This window comes from Schistocerca cancellata, chromosome 12 (genome assembly GCF_023864275.1).
Source record: "Schistocerca cancellata isolate TAMUIC-IGC-003103 chromosome 12, iqSchCanc2.1, whole genome shotgun sequence".
Classification (NCBI taxonomy): Eukaryota; Metazoa; Arthropoda; class Insecta; order Orthoptera; family Acrididae; genus Schistocerca; species Schistocerca cancellata.
Window position 1 is genome coordinate 7840022 of NC_064637.1, and position 22023 is coordinate 7862044.

General features: G+C 38.3%; 1 protein-coding gene across 1 annotated transcript in view; it reads left to right on the forward strand.

Annotated features, from left to right (window-relative positions):
• LOC126109713 (calexcitin-2-like) overlaps positions 1 to 21772 on the forward strand; it is a 443937-nt gene extending 422165 nt beyond the window's left edge. The window contains exon 7 of the mRNA XM_049914767.1: positions 21059 to 21772. Coding sequence (XP_049770724.1) covers positions 21059 to 21175 — 117 coding nt within the window. The 3' untranslated portion in view covers positions 21176 to 21772. The remainder of the gene's footprint in view (positions 1 to 21058) is intronic.
• Positions 21773 to 22023: the final 251 nt, after the last annotated feature.

The following is a 22023-nucleotide window of genomic DNA, read 5'->3' on the forward strand; positions in this document are numbered from 1 at the left end:
AAGTATTTGTCTTGCTGTTATTTTTATAATATAATCTGGAATATCATCAATACAAGTTGAATACTTACTCTTCACTGAATTAATGGTAGTTAGGAGCTCTGTTTGGCTTACTGGACTGAGGAACATGGATATATTATTTATTTCTATAGATGAAAGTTCATGGATTTCCATATTTTTCCTTCACTAATTTTCCAGCAACAGTTGCATAATAAGAATACTGTTTGCAACTGACCTAGGGTCAGTGACATTCTTGCCATCATGTGATATCACAATATTTTTGTAAGTTGTCTTTTTCCCCGTAAGATTCTGCACAGCTTTCCACATGGACTTAGTTTTATTGGATGACTTCATAATATATTTGTCATTTTCCTTAATTTTTGCCTCTTTTATGACCCGTTTCAAAATTAACTTGAATTTTTTGAAATAATTAATAAATTATGGATTGCTGTGAGTTTTTGACTGCAGAAAAAGTTCCCTCTTCCTTTTACAAGATACTCTAATAGCTGATGTAATCCAGTTTTTGAATCTATCTGTGCTTTTGGAAATCACTTTCCTTTGTGGAAAGGCTATGTCAAAGTTATGCTTGAAAATGTTCAAAAAATTTTTGATCTTTTCGTTGGTACTAGAGGTATCATATACTTCTCTCCAAGATTGTTCACTGATTAGGTACTGGAAGTATTCAATATTTTTCCTATTATAAATTCTTTTATGGATGACGTTTTCTATACTGGTCAAAATGTGATTTACAGGCATGGTCAGTAATTGTGAAAGGTGGTCACTATAACCAGTATCAAAGTTTCCTGGTGTACACTTGTCCATGTTTACACATGCCTGATCGAGGAGAGTGACGCTAGTTTTTGTTACATGTGTTGGGGAGCTAATAGTCGACAAAGATTGTAGGCTAGGTGCTATACTCTTATAATCTATATTTTCTGATATCAATATAATAGAGGGCCCCTGCCTAGGGTTACTAGGTGAAACCCAGCCAACGGTCTCAATGGCGGAAGAGGAACAATTTCCCAACGGCAGAGAGAGCGGAAGAGCTAACTCCAGGGCTTACTACCTTGGTTTTAATTTCGGATTCGGGGCAACCCGATCCCCCAATTTATTATCCAACAATTACTGCAAAGCATGATGGGAACGTCGTCAAAGATAGACACTACTCCAAGAGGTAGACCGAATGGCAAATCCTCCGTTGTTCGTAGAAACAATGCAAAGGGGTCAAAGGATTTTGGAGGACCCCAACCAACATGTATGCAGCCCTCAACACTGAAATTTAAGAAAGCAACTATGTTTGCAACCCTAAATGTAAACTCTCTAATTAAAGTAGGAAAATTGAAATCATTGATTGAAAAGCTGAACCAGAAAGAAATTTTAATATGTGCATTGCAAGAAACAAGGTTTTTAGATGAAACTGCTTTAGATTTTGAAAACCATCGTTTATTTAAAGGAAAACCAGGTAAAATCTTAATGAAACAAATGCCATACCTGGGAACAGCATTTCTGGTACATCACTCAATTTTAGATTCAGTTACTAACTTCTACTCGAGTTCCGAGAGACTATCCACTCTTGAGATTAAATGTAAAAACAAAGGATACTCTATAGTCAACTGCCATGCACCCATAAACCAGGACAACAAAAATAACCCGGAGAAAGTTGAAGAATTTTGGGAGATACTTGAAATGGAACTGGATAGATGCTCAAAGAAGAACATAAAAATGTTAGTAGGCGATTTTAACGCACAAATAGGAAGGGAGAAAAAATACCATGGAACAGTAGGCCTCTTCCCAGGTCACAAAAGAACTTCAAAAAATGGAGAAAGGCTTATAGAGGTATGTAGGCATTTCAACTTGAAAATAATGACAACACATTTCAAAAAGCTGAGCCGAAAAACTAAAACATGGAGATCACCAAATCCACTTCTCGGAGAATTCCAGATTGACCATGTGGCTATCTCACTTCATTGTCAAGAAGAAATTCAAAACACTAAAGTGCTGAAAAGCCTTGATGTTGATTCAGACCACTATTTAACTACGATTAAATTCAGACCACTCCCATTTCGAAAAGAGAAGAAAACCTTTTACAAAATTCCAAAATATAACACAGAAACTTTAAAAAATGAAGAAATTAAACAACGGTTTCAAAGAGCATTGCACAAAGATAGCGATGGCATATCCACAATAAATAAGGAAGCGGGATGGGAGGAGATCAAAAACGAAATAGTTGAAATAGCAAAAGAAAATTGTCTCGTGAAAAGAGTAAGAAGACATCCATGGTGGGACAATGAATGTGATGAGAACCTGGAGAAGAGACAGAAATTGTGGCAGAAATGGAACTCCACAAAAGATCCTCAAGATCTTGACAATTTTAAAATCCAGAGAAGAGAAACAGCTAAGCTTTTCCGTAATAAAAAAAGAAGACAATTTCAGGATAACCTAGAACAGATTGAGGAAGACTTTAAAAGAAATAATTCTAGAGATTTCTACAAAACTTTTAGAAAACAGCTAACCAAATACCAATCCCCAAATTTATGTTTTAAAGATGAAGAGAACAAGCTAGGTTTGACAAACAAGACTAATTGTGAAATATTAGCAAAATATTTCGAGAATCTACTAAATTGTGAACCACCCAAAGATAAAATGAGTTTTGAAAACCACCGAAATACTAATACCGAGTCAAAACCTCCAGACGCTGAAGAAATAAAACACATAATACACAGTCTAAAAAACAATAAAGCCCCAGGTGAAGACTCCATAGTACCAGAAATCCTAAAAATAATGGATACCAACCTCCCACAAGTTTTGGAACATATGTTTAAGAAGATCTGGGATGAAGAAAGAATTCCTGAAGACTGGCAGTGTGCCCTGATACACCCACTACACAAAAAGGGGAATAAGATGAATGTTAATAATTATAGAGGGATCTCGCTACTACCAGTAGGATACAAAATTTTGTCAAGGAAATTACTTCAAATCGTGGAGCCAGTTCTGGATAAAAAAATAGGTGAATATCAAGCAGGTTTTAGACAAGGTAGATCCTGTGTTGAACAAATATTTAACCTGAAAACACTAATTCGTTACAGAATCTCAAGAGGCCAGAGATTTGCAATAGTATTTGTAGATTTCAAAAAAGCATACGACTCGGTAGATAGAGAAACATTACTGAAAGTATTGGAAGAATTTGGGGTCGATAAGAAAACAATTCAAATTATCAAACAGACGCTAACAAACAGTAAGGCCAAAGTTAAATTTATGGGTGAAATTTCAAGGAAGTTCGAAATTAAAACAGGTGTTAGACAAGGTGATGGTTTATCCCCAATCCTCTTCAACTACGTACTGGAAAAGATATTGAGAATATGGAAAGAAGAACTCAAAGGCACCAAGAATGACATCAGAATTGGAACAAAAAAAGAAAAAATAGAAGTGGACTGTTTAGCTTTTGCAGACGATCTGGCAATAATTACAGAAAACGAAGAAATAGCTCAGAACTACTTGGAGAAACTACAAGAAGTTTCGGCCAGAGCTGGACTGCAGATTTCATTTGAAAAAACCGTGTATATGTCTAATCATAGAAATAACAGGAAAAATCTTATTACTAAATACGGCAATATTAAGAGAGTAGAAAAATTTAAGTATTTAGGTGAAATAATTCAAGTGAATGGTTTAGACAAGAGTGCAAACCAGGCGAGAGCAAGGAAAATGGAATTTGCTTTTCAAAAAACCAAAGACATATATAACAAAAAAAACATTTCGATTCAAGCTAAATTAAGACACTATAAAACTGTCATTAGACCAGAATGCCTGTATGCATCGGAGTGCCTAACTCTTAACAAAAAGGGGGAAATAGAAAACATGGAAAAGAAAGAAAGGAAAATTTAGAGAAAAATATTAGGACCGAGAAAGATTGGAGAAGAGTACAAGCTAAAGAGTAATAAGGAAATATACAAAACTATTGAGAAAGTGAGTGAGGCAATGCGTAAACGCAGACTAACGTTTTATGGTCACCTGTCGAGGATGGATGGAAACAGACTAACAAGAAAAGTGTTTGAACATAGTAACAGGAACGAAAAAACCAACAATAAATGGATACAGATGGTGAAAAAGGATTTGGCCTATTTTAATGTCACCCGTGAGTCAATCAGGGACAGGGAAAAGTTTAGACAAATAGTGAACGAAATTAAGTGTTTTCCAGAAGAAACGAAACTAAAGAATAATAACAGGAAATGGTCGGAAGAGCGGAGGAGGAACCACTCGAAAATGATGAGGAAATATTGGGAAGAGAGAAAAAAAGATCAAAAAGCCGGGCAAGTGAATTGTTGAACGTGGTCCAAAGATGGCCGAAATCGAAAGAAGAAGAAGAAGAGGGAAACATTCCACGTGGGAAAAATATATCTAAAAACAAAGATGATGAGACTTACCAAACAAAAGCACTGGCAGGTCGATAGATACACAAACATACACACAAAATTCAAGCTTTCGCAACAAACGGTTGCTTCATCAGGACAGAGGGAAGGACAGGGAAAGACAAAAGGATGTGGGTTTTAAGGGAGAGGGTAAAGAGTCATTCCAATCCCGAGAGCGGAAAGACTTACCTTAGGGAGAAAAAAGGACAGGTATACACTCGCACACACACACATATCCATCCGCACATACACAGACACAAGCAGACATTTGTAAAGGCAAAGAGTTTGGGCAGAGATGTCAGTCGAGGCGGAAGTAAAGAGACAAAGAAGTTGTTGAAAGACAGGTGAGGTATGAGTGGCGGCAACTTGAAATTAGCAGAGGTTGAGGCCTGGCGGATAACAAGAAGAGAGGAGTTCTGACAGGTTGGTGTTAGTGGGAAGTATCCAGATATCCCGGACGGTGTAACACTGTGCCGAGATGTGCTGGCCGTGCACCAAGGCATGTTTAGCCACAGGGTGATCCTCATTACCAACAAACACTGTCTGCCTGTGTCCATTCATGTGAATGGACAGTTTGTTGCCAGTCATTCCCACATAGAAAGCTTCACAGAGTAGGCAGGTCAGTTGGTAAATCACGTGGGTGCTCTCACACGTGGCTCTGCCTTTGATCGTGTACACCTTCCGGGTTACAGGACTGGAGTAGGTGGTGGTGGGGGGGTGCACAGGACAGGTTTTACACCGGGGGCGGTTACAAGGGTAGGAGCCAGAGGGTAGGGAAGGTGTTTTGGGGATTTCATAGGGATGAACTAAGAGGTTACGAAGGTTAGGTGGACGGTGGAAAGACACTCTTGGTGGAGCGGGGAGAATTTCGTGAAGGATGGATCTCATTTCAGGGCAGGATTTGAGGAAGTCGTATCCCTGCTGGAGAGCCACATTCAGAGTCTGATCCAATCCCGGAAAGTATCCTGTCACAAGTGGGGCACTTTTGGGGTTCTTCTGTAGGAGGCTCTGGGTTTGAAGGGACGAGGCAGTGGCTCTGGTTATTTGCTTCTGTACCAGGTCGGGAGGGTAGTTGCGGGATGCGAAAGCTGTTTTCAGGTTGTTGGTGTAATGGTTCAGGGATTCTGGACTGGCGCAGATTCATTTGCCACGAAGACTTAGGCTGTAGGGAAGGGACCGTTTGATGTGGAATGGGTGGCAGCTGTCATAATGGAGGTACTGTTGCTTGTTGGTGGGTTTGATGTGGACGGACGTGTGAAGCTGGCCATTGGACAGGTGGAGGTCAACGTCAAGGTAAGTGGCATGGGATTTAGAGTAGGACCAGGTGAATCTGATGGAACCAAAGGAGTTGAGGTTGGAGAGGAAATTCTGGAGTTCTTCTTCACTGTGAGTCCAGATCGTGAAGATGTCATCAATAAATCTGAACCAAACTTTGGGTTTGCAGGCCTGGGTAACCAAGAAGGCTTCCTCTAAGCGACCCATAAATAGGTTGGGGTACAAGGGGACCATCCTGGTACCCATGGCTGTTCCCTTTAATTGTTGGTATGTCTGACTTTCAAAAGTGAAGAAGTTGTGGGTCAGGATGAAGCTGGTTAAGGTAATGAGGTAAGAGGTTTTAGGTAGGGTGGCAGGTGATCGGCGTGAAAGGAAGTGCTCCATGGCAGCGAGGCTCTGGACGTGTGGAATATTTGTGTATAAGGAAGTGGCATCAATGGTTACAAGGATGGTTTCCGGGGGTAACAGACTGGGTAAGGATTCCAGGCGTTCGAGAAAGTGGTTGGTGTCTTTGATGAAGGATGGGAGACTGCATGCAGTGGGTTGAAGGTGTTGATCTACGTAGGCAGAGATAAATTCTGTGTGGGCTTGGTAACCAACTACAATGGGGCTGCCGGGATGATTGGGTTTGTGAATTTTAGGAAGAAGGTAGAAGGTAGGAGTGCGGGGTGTCAGTGGGGTCAGGAGGTTGATGGAGTCAGGTGAAAGGATTTGTAGGGGGCCTAAGGTTCTGAGGATTCCTTGAAGCTCCACCTGGACATCAGGAATGGGATTACCTTGGCAGACTTTGTATGTGGTGTTGTCTGAAAGCTGACGCAGTCCCTCAGCCACATAGTCCTGACGATCAAGTACCACTGTCGTGGAACCCTTGTCTGCTGGAAGAACGACGATGGAACGGTCAGCCTTCAGATCACGGATAGCTTGGACTTCAGCAGTGGTGATGTTGGGAGTAGGATTAAGGTTTGTTATGAAGGATTCAGAGGCAAGGCTGGAAGTGAGAAATTCCTGGAAGGTTTGAAGAGGGTGATTTTGAGGAAGAGGAGGTGGGTCCCGCTGTGACGGAGGACGGAACTGTTCCAGGCAGGGTTCAATTTGGATAGTGTCTTGGGGACCTGGATCATTAGGAGTAGGATTAGGATCATTTTTCTTCATGGCAAAGTGATATTTCCTGCAGAGAGTACGAGTGTAGGACAGTAAATCTTTGACGAGGGCTGTTTGGTAATGAGGAAAGAGGTTTTAGGTAGCCAGCTTTGTCCTGACCCACAACTTCATCACTTTTGAAGGCCAGACATCAGACACCAACAATTAAAGCGAATAGCCATGGGTACCAGGATGGCCCCCTCGTACGCCAACCTATTCATGGGTCGCTTAGAGGAAGCCTTCTTGGTTACCCAGGCCTGCAAACCCAAAGTTTGGTACAGATTTATTGATGACATCTTCACGATCTGGACTCACAGTGAAGTAGAACTCCAGAATTTCCTCTCCAACCTCAACTCCTTTGGTTCCATCAGATTCACCTGGTCCTACTCTAAATCCCATGCCACTTACCTTGACGTTGACCTCCACCTGTCCGATGGCCAGCTTCACACGTCCGTCCACATCAAACCCACCAACAAGCAACAGTACCTCCATTATGACAGCTGCTACCCATTCCACATCAAACGGTCCCTTCCCTACAGCCTAGGTCTTCATGGCAAACGAATCTGCTCTAGTCTGGAATCCCTGAACCATTACACCAACAACCTGAAAACAGCTTTCGCATCCCGCAAATACCCTCCCGACCTGGTACAGAAGCAAATAACCAGAGCCACTGCCTCATCCCTTCAAACCCAGAACCTCCCACAGAAGAACCACAAAAGTGCCCCACTTGTGACAGGATACTTTCCGGGACTGGATCAGACTCTGAATGTGGCTCTCCAGCGGGGATACGACTTCCTCTAATCCTGCCTTGAAATGAGAACCATCCTTCATGAAATTCTCCCCACTCCACCAAGAGTGCCTTTCCGCCATCCACCTAACCTTCGTAACCTCTTAGTTCATCCCTATGAAATCCCCAAAACATCTTCCCTACCCTCTGACTCCTACCCTTGTAACCGCCCCCGGTGTAAAACCTGTCCCGTGCACCCTCCCACCACCACCTACTCCAGTCCGGTGTAAAACCTCTCCCGTGCACCCTCCCACCACCACCTACTCCAGTCCTGTAACCCGGAAGGTGTACACGATCAAAGGCAGAGCTACGTGTGAGAGCACCCACGTGATTTACCAACTGACCTGCCTACTCTGTGAAGCTTTCTATGTGGGAATGACCGGCAACAAACTGTCCATTCGCATGAATGGACACAGGCAGACAGTGTTTGTTGGTAATGAGGATCACCCTGTGGCTAAACATGCCTCGGTGCACGGTCAGCATATCTCGGCACAGTGTTACACCGTCCGGGTTATCTGGATACTTCCCACTAATACCAATCTGTCAGAACTCCGGAGATGGGAATTTGCCCTTCAGTATATCCTCTCTTCTCGTTATCCGCCAGGCCTCAACCTCTGCTAATTTCAAGTTGCCGCCACTCATACCTCACCTGTCTTTCAACAACTTCTTTGTCTCTTTACTTCCGCCTCGACTGACATCTCTGCCCAAACTCTTTGCCTTTACAAATGTCTGCTTGTGTCTGTGTATGTGCGGATGGATATGTGTGTGTGTGCGAGTGTATACCTGTCCTTTTTTCTCCCTAAGGTAAGTCTTTCCACTCCCGGGATTGGAATGACTCCTTACCCTCTCCCTTAAAACCCACATCCTTTTGTCTTTCCCTCTCATTCCCTCTGTCCTGATGAAGCAACCATTTGTTGCGAAAGCTTGAATTTTGTGTGTGTGTTTGTGTTTGTTTGTGTATCTATTGACCGCCAGCACTTTTGTTTGGTAAGTCTCATCATCTTTATTTTTAGATATAATCTATACTTTCTCTTACATATATACAAGTTCCTCCATGTTTCGATTCCATTCTACAAAAGCAGTTTGCAAGGTTGAAATGCATTATTTTTAAGTACTGAAAATAATCATTTTGTAGCCAGCGCTCACAAAAACATAACACTGAAACATCTTTCCATTCACTATTGAGGAATATATTTATTTCATCAACATTGTTTGTTAATGACTGTACATTCTGGTGTACAATCTTAGTGTGTATTTGCAATTTAATTCTGCATCACATTTTTTTGTGATACAGTCTACTTCCCTAAAAAATCTATTTGTATTAGTCCGTCAAAAGGTTGTCTAAGTGTACTAATTTCCTCAATTGGCATTCACAAAAACACTTCAAGCTACAATCACCTTCCCTATACACTCTACCATTCAAAAACTCACTTTTAATCCTATCTTGCTCAGATTCTGACCAAAACTTATTTAAGAACTTTCTCTCAAATTCGTCATATGACATGGTAGAATTTACATTCTGATCGGGCCATAAGATTTCTTCTCCATCCAAAAATCACTTAACAAATTTAATTTTAACATTGTCTGTCATGTCATTACTAAAATTATCCTGACAATGCTGTAAAAAATCAACAGGATGCAATTTCCCATCTGCTACACAGTTAAAATTGCTAAGAAAATTTCTTTGGGCTACACCCTCTTGTAATTCTACAACTTTCTTACTTAAATCTACAACATTATTTTTACATAAATCTATTTTTCATCACACTTTAGACCTACATTACTTATTTGATTGGAAATGTCTATAAGTTTTTAGCTCAGAGTTCCTTTTGTAAGCTTCTACTTTTTCTTCTAAGATTCTCCTAGTCTGAACAACCTCTACTTAGTTTAGAATTTTCTACTCCTACATGTTTATCTAGTTTTTTGAATCTTTCCTCATTTTTGGACAACTCTTGTGTGAAATTAGTTTCTAATACATCAACCCATTCCTCCACTGCTCCTACACGAGCATTGAGTTCACCCTCCCCTGTCTCAAAAGTAATTTTTAGTGCTGCCAAACCCTCCTGGATTTCCCTTATCTGATTAGTATTTTCAGTAACAGTAGTCTTTAATTCTGCCATTTGTTCACTGAATTCCTGATTCAGCTGTAGACCTTGCTGACCAGTATCTTGCCTAATCTGTCCCATTTGTTCCTCTGCTTCTTTCAGATGCTGCATTATTAACATTAATAAATTATCTCTGCCTACTTTTCCCTGTGTAATTGGAGTACTTGTGGTGACAGGAACCCTCTCCATCAAAACCTCGATCTACACTTTGTTCACTGATACTTGATCCTAGGTCCAAAGTGTTTTCCATTTGGTTCACCACCTACACACTTTTTATCAGCCATAGTAAAAAAAAAAAAACTTCCCACACAAATGTTCGTCACTTTCACAAAAACAGTAATTAAGAAAATAAACTGTTACTCATATGAATTCCAGCGGCGCAGTCTGAGAATTTGGTCCATTATCATCAGGTAGTGATATTCGACAGGTGATTTGTGATCTTCCCACAGCAGACGATGATTTTTTTTTTTCTTCGGTTTTACCATAGACTGTCGCCGCAAATAATTATCTGGACAAAAGCTGTCATCATTTCTCTCTTCTACTGGTTTCTTACATAGCCTGAAACAATCACTCATTAAACACACTTCCAATTTCAGTCATCAAATCCCAGCTCAACTCCACCAATTATAACAATACTACATTCTTCTTGATCTTTACTTAAAATTACTTAACTTTTTCCTGGAGTTCATTTTGATGGAAGAACATAAATTTGAAACTTCTCATTATTAATTGACAACAGAACTGCATTCTCGACACATTTAAACAGAGCACTTCACAGACATCGCTGATCACTTTGACAAACAGACTCTCAAGCAGACTCGACATCAACAACTCAACAACTGACTGACTGACTCACAGCCTCGCTGCTTTCCTTATATAGAATTTTAACAATTGCTCACAAAACATTCCATTATTAATTTGGTATAATTTCGTGTTACAATTGAAATTTACAAAACTTAAAGAAACTGATGTTACAGCCAAATAAGGTATAAAATACAATATTTGAATAACAATCTTTTCTAGTAATATCTTTAGTTTTCCATAAAAAAATCATTCTGAACTTTAATTACAATAATGTCTCTCATATTATTTTAGTTACGTAATTAATTACACTTTGGATTTGATTACTAACATGTAAAAGTATTACAAATCTTGTGTTTTATCCGATTGCATATGAGAAAGTTACAAATAAAGCCTCAAATTCTGAAATTCCAAAACTGTGAGTTGTAAACAATTGGAGAGTTAACTAGAAATGTAATTACAAGGACTATTAATTGCAAACGAAGACATAAAAATAAATAACAATTGAAAATATATTGCTTGCCAATAACTTTCAAGCCGTTTCTCAAGATGATGAGGTTCTTTGTGTTAACTCGTTACTCGATTGTAATTATGGTAAGTAGAGGCGCCAGACACGTATGCCAACACTTCCACAGCATTTTAATATTTTCTGCAAAATATTTATCCCTTTAATTTCTTTATTATACATTCAATCCAGCATTTGTACGTAATTGTGTTAATGACTACAATCTCTTGATAGTGATGACAACGCACGATCTTCTAGAACATCTCATACAACTTCACAATGAATACCAAGTTTATCAAATATGGCAGAATGATGTATATAAAGACATACGTACAAGGCCTTAGGAAGCACTGAATTATCCGATAACTATCCAGATGCATAAAAAATAAAATAAAAAAAAGGTGGTATCAGACATTTCATATGAATTTTGGGGGGGGGGGGGGGGGGGGCTGTATCATTACAAGGTCTTGTGGTTAGAGTGCTAGACTCTAGCTGTGGAGGTTTGGGGTTCAGTCTTGGGTAGGAGCAGGAATTATTCTCCATCTTTCACCTTCTTGTTGGAGCTGAATCCTGTCAAATGTGTTTTCAACTTAGAAAACAGGTAGCAGTCACTGTGTGTCAAGTTTGGACTATGGATGACATTCCATTCGGCCTTTTCCAGAAGAGAGACAGTTTGACAGATGGCGGGTAGACAAGTGTTTCACTGAGAATACTTACACCGCCTCTCAGTATTCATTCTTTTCCAGTTCTGAATTGCCCGTATGAGGTTTCTCAGTGTTTCACAGTGCCTGTCAGTGTCTATTATCGTCCCAGTGGCATAAAGTCAGCTGACAATATCCCATTTTGATCCCGAAACACAGTTGCCACAAATTTATTGGCCGACTCTGTTTCATCTTCGTGGCTCAGGTGAAGAAGAATGCTGCCACCTTCATGTTGTCATTTGAACTCACATGTGAAGTGCAGTTATGTTCTTCACCCTTGAGAATTCAGTCCAAAAATATAGGATGGACTCCCTGCTGGGAGCAATCTGATATTTGGTAAACAAGAGTACTTGACAGTCATGATTGCTTGTTGTCATATTTTTATTTTTATTTAATTTCCATAATGACCAGTTTTGACAGAGTGTAGTTGTCATCTTCGGATCTACAATGAAGCAGAAGAAAACATTATTACTACAATCTGCACAACTGTACAGCCAGTATATTGCAGGAAAACAACATAATAATCAGGTATGGTGGTACTCTTTACGTACATTTTGGAATAAGTCACACAAATGTGATGAGAGCACACTTCACTTACAAAACAAAGGTACTACATTAGTTTGCAGAATACATAAAACAGAGTAAATAAAAAGTAAATAGCACCAACAGTGTGCCCTGGAGTGGAGGCAAGTTCATAAATGGACCCGTTATAGTTACTGCATAGCAGCAAAGACTGAGTGAGCAAGCAGCAAAAGTGTCAGTGGACGGTTACACACTCGGTCCACATGTGGCGTAAGTGAGCCATTACACGGATTATTAAATATTTTTTGAAATACAAAATTGTACTCTCTAGATGCACTGATGAAGGAATATTTATTATATAATGGAAACTTATGTTATGCCTCAAGTGAAAACAATGACAGCATTTAAATAATATCACAACACACGGTAAAAAATGTCAGTTCAAACCTGAATAGGCAAAACATTTAGACTGTTCACAACTATATTTACAGCTTCTTTGTAAAGGCAGATAAAGTAACTTTTCAAAGCTGACACTACTTACAGGTATAATGCCTGCACTTACAAGATCATCCACACGAATTTACTGACACTTTGTCACACAGACATTAAAATTGTATGTCAGCAACAGACAGAATACCATAGGAGTACACCTCTGACATGCCAATATACACTTTGGATAAAGGGATGCATTTTTTTTAATATTGTGGAAAAATAAATTTAATAATGAAAAAAAAAAAAAAACATTACAATATGCTCAGAATGCCAGCTGTTAGTGTGAAGCACCTATGGACAGGATATCACAGATGTCTTATTGTGACAAATGGCCTATCAAATATAAAAAGAACATACTTTGAAAGTAGTATAAAAGGTAGGCTGGACATTTTCGTACATCAGTTTTTTAGGTATTGTATACACACAATTATTTAAGACTGTGTGTAACTTTGGCTTACCAGAGGACGCAAAATACGGATGTACTTATTTAAGAAAATCAGGTATAGGGGCATGCCTCCCTGGATAAACAAACACAGGAGACAGGTAATGGTAGCCTGGCTGAAAAAACCATGTAGATGCACTGCATATTTAAATACCACAGTAAGCAGCAGTAATGAAAAATGTGATAGTCTTCTCGTGTTTTCTGTCACAATATTAGCCACTAGTAGATAAATGATTATAAGTACATTTCCCTATTGTGGATGATTTGCTAGAGGTTACCCATAGGGTAATTAGTGATGTACTCCAATGTGTTACCATGTTACGATGTATTTCATTTTTTTATTCTGCTGCTTACTGCTGTATTTTAATATGCAGTGCACCTACATGGTTTTTCCAGCCTAGTATAACCAGGCTAATGTTACCTGGCTCCTGTGTTTATCCAGGAGGGGGGGGGGGGGGGGGGGTGAGGGAGCAAACTCCTATATCTGATTTTCTTAAATAAGCACATCCGCATTTTGCTTCCTCTTGTAAGTGAAAGTTGCAGTCCTGCACCTGATAGTCTCAAACAATTGTATGTATGTAATACTTATAAAAATAATGTCTGAAAATGTCCAGCCTACCTTTTATACTACTTTCTAAGTAAGTTCCTATCCATAGGTGCCTCACAGTAGCAGCTGACAGTTGGAGCATGTTATAATGTCCTCCTCCCCAAGAATATTTGAAAATTAAAAGATTATACATCCCTTTATGCAAAGTATATATTGGCATGTTGTAGGTGCATTTCTAAGGTATTCCAGTTGGCAAGTACCCTCTACACTAACTCAGAATGTCTGCATTAGAAAGTGTCGGTATTCGTGTGAATGATTCTGTAAGTGTAGGGCTACGTCTGTATTTATTGTCACCTTTGAAAATTAATTTATCTGCATTTATAAACGAGCTGTAAATGTAGCAGCGTACGATCTTAAGTGTTTCAGCGATTCAGGTTTGAAATGACAATTTTTGGCACACGTTGGGACATCATTTAAATGCTCTCGGTTGTTTTGATAGGTAGTTTGATAGGTAGTTTTTCCACGATATAATAACCATTTCTGTGTCACTGTATCTGGTAATTACAACTGTTTGTTTTAAAGAGTAATTAATAATTGATATAATGGCTCACTTACACCACCTGTCGACCGAGCGTGTAACTACCCTCGACACTTGTGCTGCACGCCCACTCGGTCTTTTCCGGTTCGCAGTGGATGTGACGGATCCGTCTACAAGCGAGCCTCACCTCCGGGGCAACTGTCGGAGCTACGGACTTTTTGTTTACTCTGTTTTACATATTTGGCAGGCCAATATGACATCTTTGTTTTATAAGTGGGGTACGAACTCATTACGGTTGTACGACCCGTTCACAGTAATATCATTTCCAGAGGGTATATAAAAAAAAGTTTTGCGAGATCTGGTTATTACATTGTTCTCCATCAGTATTCCAGTTGTACAGTCGTGTGGGTCGTCGCAGTAAAGTTTTCTCTCGGTCCATTGTAGATCTGAAGATGACACCTAGACTCTGTCAAAACTGGTCATTGCAGAAATAAAATAAAAATGTCAGACAATATTGGCTGCCAAATTTTCTTATGAATCCAAAAATTTTGTCCCTTTTTGTCTGCATAGTGGCAAAGAAATTTGAGGGAAGAATAAACTTGTCATTTGTTGTCTTCTGTAAATGTTTCCATTAAAATCTTGACAAATTTGGCTTTGGAAATCCATAGGAAAACACAGAGATCATTCAGGGCAATCTGCTGACCAGTACACAGGGTTTACTCAAAGTTTGCCACTGACTTTTAGGAGACTGGCAATCTCCCAATTCTTTGTTCATTGCAAATTTCAGTATGACCAGCTGTAAACTCTCTACACCACTTGTGAACATTTTAGACACCTGTGCACAATCCCCCATACAATTCTGTCAATTGGCAGTGAATTTCAGTCAGTTCAACACCTTTTGAGTTCAAGAACAAAATAACTGTACAAACTTCACACTCGGTGTTTGCACCCAGCTGGATGCTCCGTTCTCTGCAAATGCCAATCCGAGACCGAGCATCTCGGCAAGGTGCTCACGCACTCGTCTGAGAGGAGGGAAACACCAGTCAAAACAGTGTCGCGTGCAGCCGCACTCATAGTTTCTTCGTGTCCCCGACACTCTGCAGGCATTTCTTTTAGGATTACCCTCAAACAAATGCCTTCTCAGGAATTTTGTGTCACAAAAGTGTCGACGAATTTTTCTCGATCAGTTCTGTATCGCGTATACTTTATTTTACTTTTAATGAGGAAGTTACGATTTACATTAACACACGAGAAAGAGAAATAAAATTTTGAGATATAAGTAAGACTCAAAACCGCATCAAATATTTTTGGCAAGTCCTGAGTAAAATAAGAAAAATTGAAGTAGTAAAGGTAACCGCTAGAGAGGTTCACGTTTTTCGAGTTTGAATTTTTCTCTGTGTTACCGCTCTCGTTGGTAAAAAACGAAACAAAAATAGTCGTTTGCACTTTGGACTCGACAGTAAATTGAAAATCGGTGCACTTTGGTTCCTGATTTGATACTAAATAACTGAAATGTTTTAAGTAGCAGTTTGGCTTTTCAGTTTCCCCTTCTTCCTTTTATCTCAAAACAGTTTCAGTCTCTCTGACCTGGCTGCTCTTTCTTCATCAATTACAATGTTTTGCTTTGATTTATATATTTTTAGATTACGTCTCGTGTTTCTGTTCCTAGTAATTATCTTTCCTTTTCTGTTTTCAGTTTGTTGTGTTGTTATACTTAACACTTCTAAATCATCCTGGACCTCTTTGAAACTGCTATTCCTGATTTTATTGTTCCAAAAGTAGTTGGAGATTTGCTTCACTCCTAGCCTCATTTATCGTAATCCCGATGTATGTCAGGAAAAGACGAGACTCGTTTTTCACACTGTACCTGTTACTGGCTAACTTTCGCGATGCACACTTCACTGGGCAGCAGTCTCCATTGTCCATCTATCTGGTGTGTTTTGGTAATGATTTTTGTGACATATCTTCTGTCTACCTTCTATAGTATATCTGTTGTATTGTATTGTATTTATTGGTCCAGTAAATCTTACATGTACAGTACAGCACATCAGATATTGGACAGGTCAAAGTATATCTTACAATTAAAACACTTTAGAAACTAGATAATTATGTTCACAAAATTTTACAGCACCTCATATACTGGGCAAGTCAATGTGTAAGTTATAATTAAACCACATTAGAAACTTGAAGTTTACAACTGAATACATGTATAAGTCAATATTAACAATTACAGTATTTGCATGATCCTCACTTAAACTCTAAGGATTTTTTAGGAACTCTTCTACACTATGAATTGACATGTACACTAGTGAATTACATTCACAGAATTTTACTTCATATACTGGGCAAGTCGGTATACAACTTATACTTGAACCCCATTAGAAACTTGAGAATTACATCTGAATGTGTTTATAGGCCAGTATTAATGGTTACAGTATTTGCATAATCGTCACTTAGACTCTCGAGGATTTTGGAGGAACTCTTCCATGCTATAAAAGCAATGTGTCAACAGATATTCTTTTAATGCTGCTTTAAAATTTTTTACATCAGTCTTTACTTTAATTTCTTTTGGCAATTTATTGTAGATAATTTTTCCATGGTGTAATGTTCCTTTTTGGCACAAACTGGTTTTTGTATGGCGTACATGAAAGTCAGTTTTCTGTCTTGTATTATGATGATGAACATTTTCATTTTTGGGGAGGATACTAGGATTTGTTATTGTATATTTCTTTATAAATATTTCACTTTCAAATAGGAAAATACATGGAAGGGGAAGAATCCCCATACTTTTAAATAATGGTCTACATGGTTTGTTTCTTTTTATTCCAGCCATGATTCTCACTATTCTTTTTTGTATCCTGAGGTGTTTTAGGCAGCATGGCGAGTTACCCCAGAAAGTGATCCCATATTTTAGGACAGAATGTATATTAGAATAGTAAACTGTCATTAGACAGTCCTTATGACAGCAGTTTTCTAGCACTCTCATTAAATAACACATGGTACTTAGCTTCTTTAATATGTTGCCAATGTGAGTTTTCCATCTAAGATTATCCTGTAGCCAGACCCCCAGAAATTTTGTATTAGGCACACATTCAATATCTGTGTCTGACATCTGAATTCTTATATCCTTTTCAGTGTTCCTCTTGACATTATGAAATTTAATGCTACTGTTTTATTTATTATTAGTTTGTTTTGGCTGAACCAGTTTACAACATTTCTTAATGCCTCAAACAGTCTTGTCTGTAGTATCTCTGCAGTCTTCCCACTGACTAATATGCTTGTGTCATCTGCAAACTGGATAGTGCTATGGTACTGGTTGGTTGATGTTAGGTCATTTATATATATCAAAAATAGGATGGGGCCCAGTACCGAGCCCTGCGGTACTCCATATTTTACTGCTTTATAATCAGAATAGTGTCTTGTTGATTTATTTTCTTTGTGAAAATGTATTTCTACTACTTGCTTGCGGTCAGTAAGATATGATCTAAGCCAGTTGTTAGGCATACCTCTGATACCAATTCTGTCAAGCTTCTGCAGCAATAGGGTGTGGTCTATGATGTCGAAAGCCTTAGACAGATCAAGGCATATGCCAGTTACTTTTTGTCCACTATCAATTTTTTCGAATACTTCACCCAGAAATTTATATATTGCTATTTCTGTTGATCGGCCTTTCCAGAAGCCGTGTTGGGTTGTGGATAATATTTTGCACTTTTCTAGAAAATCTAGCAACCTCTTATGAAAAATTTTGTCTAATGTTTTCGAAAATGTAGATAGCAAGGCAATAGGTCTATATTTGGCTATGTCTTCTCTCTTACCCTTTTTGAACAGTGGTTTCAGTTTCACTGTCTTTAAGCAGGAAGGAAAGACTCCATTTGTCAATGAACTGTTGAAAATGTGGGCTAATGGTATTGCAATGAGGTCACCCACATTTTTAATGACATAATCTGGAATCTCATCCACACCTGTTGAAAATTTTGTTTTTAACCCTCTAATTGATAGTATAATTTCCTTAGGGTTGGTTGGAGTAAGAAATAGGGAATTACAGTTTCTATTTTGATTTGATGGTGTTGTAGCAGGATTTTTATTTGAAGATTTTATGTCAGAGAGTAATTTGCAAAGTATGTATTAGAAGCATTGGCTACTTCTTCTGGATTTGTAATTTTTTTGCCATCTTGGATTACCTGGAGATTTACATTTTGGGAGGTCTCATTTCTTACTTGTTCTCTGACTATCTTCCACATGGCTTTCATTTTGTTCCTGGCCAATTTTATATGGTGATCATTCGTTGTTTTTTTAGCTTCTTTTATGACTTTGTGAAGCACTCTCTTATAATTCTTGAAATACACCAGAAATTCTTCTGTAACATTTTGTGTTTTTGAGATTTCATAAAGTCTCCTCTTTTCAGCACATGATATTTTAATGTCTTTCGTCAGCCATGTAACATTTCTTTTTCTAGTTTTTAATGTTTGGTTTTTAACTGGAAAAGAAATATTGAAATAATGGGAGAATATTTCCATGAATGTGTCAAACTTTTTACATGTGTCCTAATAGTTGTCTATATCATTCCATGTTTCTTTTTTTAATAAGTACCTGAAGTGTACGAGGTTGTGCTTGCTAAAATTTCTACCTTTTCTTGTCATTTGTTGTTCAGTATTTCCTGCAGTCTCTACTGGGAATTCAATAAACTGTGCATAATGATCACTGAAACTTGTATTCATATTTCCAGATTTGTATAAATATTTATCTGTATTTATTAGTATCTGATCTATAGCACTGCTTGACGATTTGGTTACTCTGGTGGGGGATTTGGTAGTTGTATGTATATTGTAGGTTTTTAATAAGGCCTCAAGGTTTAATCTGTTTTTTGAGTTCTTGTCGAAATCTATATTAAAGTCACCACCTATGATGGTTGTTTTACTAACTATTTTTATACTGTTAAGTGCCTTCTCAAGATTTTCAATGAAAGTAGTTATGTTTCCATCTGGGCTTCTATATATGCAAATAACAATTATATTTAAATTTGTCAGTTGTGTAGCAGAAATTTCGAAGTTTTGCTCTTCCCCTAGCTGGTTAGTGAACTTTAAATTATCGTGTTTGACGTCCTCTCTAACATATATGCATGTTCCTCCATGGATGGAGGTTTTCCTACAAAAAAAAGATGAAAGTGTAAAGCCCTCTATCCTTGTGTGATGTAACATATTTTCTGATAACCAGTGCTCACTAACACATATAACTGACACTTCTTTTAGTTCATCTGATAACAATATTTCTCTCACTAACTTTATTTGATAAGGATTGTACATTTTGGTGCAGGAGCATAAATTTCGGCGATGTCTTATTTACTAGGTTGTTTTGGCCTACCTTATGTTCGACAGCTGCACGTGACATATCATTTTTAACACTTACAATTGAAGTTTTCTTTCCAGAGCGATGTTTTAGAAGATGAAATCAACATTTCTCTGGAATCACTTGCCATAAAAAACGTTGTGGTTCTTTCCTGTTTCGTGTTGGATGAGTTGACTTGTAGTGTGATGTCGTTTCTGCTGTAATTTTTGGAGTTGTAATTAGAGGAACTGCAACTAGGCTAGATGGGGATCCTCTTCTTGCCGCTTCAACACTTCCTGAGGTCATTGGAGTAATATGCTCTTCATTTGAAATTGGTGATTCCATTGCTGCTGCTACAATTGGAGGCTGCACTAAGCCTGGCTGATTTCAGTTTAATTGTTGCTGATGTGGTGTCCAACTTAAATAATTTTCGTTTGCATATTTTGCTTCACGATACTACAGAGAAACAGTGTTTGAATTTGGCATTCGTTGAAATAGGTTTATCTTTGGAGGATGGCCCGGTGTTTCTTTGTGCTTGTTTCACATTTGTTTCTCTGCTGTCTGTCAAGGTTTTATCATTTGAGTTCCAGGTTGTGATTCCACTGTATTATGTGAACTTATTTACACCCTTGATTTGTTTGTTATTGTTCAGTCAAATAGCTGGTGTTACAAATTTGTAAGTTAGCATCTTATTTTTAATTCAATTTGCAATCCAATGTTTGCCACTACTTTCTCAAGTTCAGCCTCCTCCACATTACTTGCAAGTAGTGCAAGATCCTCTGTGAATGCTATCTAATTAAGTTTAGTTTTTTTTTCCAGTCTTGATGTTTGGTTGGCAATTTTTGTTCCATTCTTGTACGACTCTTTCCAAAGTGCAGTTAAATGGTGCTACTGAGAGTTCAACCCCTGTAAGAGGCCAGCATGGATTTTGAGTGGTTCAAACGATTCACTCTTAAATTTAACATCTGGTATTCTACAGATGATTCCAATGATGTTTAGGAGGTTTTGGTGTAGACCAGATTCCTTAAGGATCATCAGCAATGAGTCAGATATTTTCTATACATGTTTGGTAATTCTGCTTATTACTTATAAGCTTCCAACCCTCTGTTGTTTTCGTGTTACATCCGTGAATTTTCTAACAGCCTGTCTTTCACATACCTCCATTCTGCCGAGCTTATAGTTTATTGTTAAGCACTCACATGCATATAAATAAACCATTCTTGCCATTGTGGTACAGTGTTTTATTTTTGTATTCTGTAAATGCATTTCATGTTGTATATATTTTCATTAAATTGTGCTCTCTCTCTATTTTACTACGTCTCATGTCTATTGTAAATCATTATTTATTAGGTCATTGTACATTTATTTATATATTCTTTATATTCTTATTTTTTATTCGGTTTTATCTTGAATGCGATTTTGACCATACAGAAATAGGAATTACACTGAAAGCTGCACCTGTCTGTCTCTTACAGAATCAAAGTGTGCAGGTGACACCACAAGTCTTTGAGAAGCTGTGGAGGGAATTCTTCTCTTCAACAGACCCCGAAGCTCCGGGAAACTTCATCTTTGGCAAAACTTCATTCAATTAGGCTTTGCCGAGAAGACGGAGAGAGGAAGAGGGGGAATCGCGATGGTGGAGGGATGAGAAAACGAGACATACAGAAATGGCATTCTCTTACGGATATGCACAGGTGAAGGTCCATTAATTCAGTGTCGTGCGTTACTGCTTTGCTATCTGTGTCGTCAGGAAGAGTAACGGTACGTACACGTACGTACTGTTGCGAGACAGGAAACCTGGTCGACTGTCTCCTCCACTCATCTGTGGCCCCAAATTTTGTGTTAAATTTCTCTCCGGGCAACAAAAAGGAAAATCCCTGTATAAGCAGATTGCTGGTATATACATATACTTACGAATATATATAAAGTATTGCTATTGTTTTCATCCTATTATCAAAGTAATGTTCTGCATGCATGATAAGCACACACTGTGTTAACTTTGTCTGGACCTGTCACGTAACTCTTCTTTAAGCTCCTCTATTAAAATTATGTGTATGCTTACAAACATTACAGATAACTATTTTATATAATGTAAGAAACTGGTGCAGATTGTATACTACTCCATATATTGAACAATAATTTGTATTTATCTGACATATTGAAAAGAAATAAATGGCTTTGCCAAACAAGTATTGTTTCAATTACTGACAAAATAACGCACAAATCAAGTGTCACGTGCAGTAACAAAAGGTACTACACTGAACAGTTCACAAAGCAATACGGATGCCTTCGAATCCGTCTTGTGACTTACCCCTCATTTTCCTGTTGTCCAGTGATATTTTTAAGGTTGCCTGGTAGATGGCCACCTCTATTTTTAAATTATATTATTACTTTACTTCATAAATTAGTTACAGCTCAAGTAATACAGAGACGTTATTCT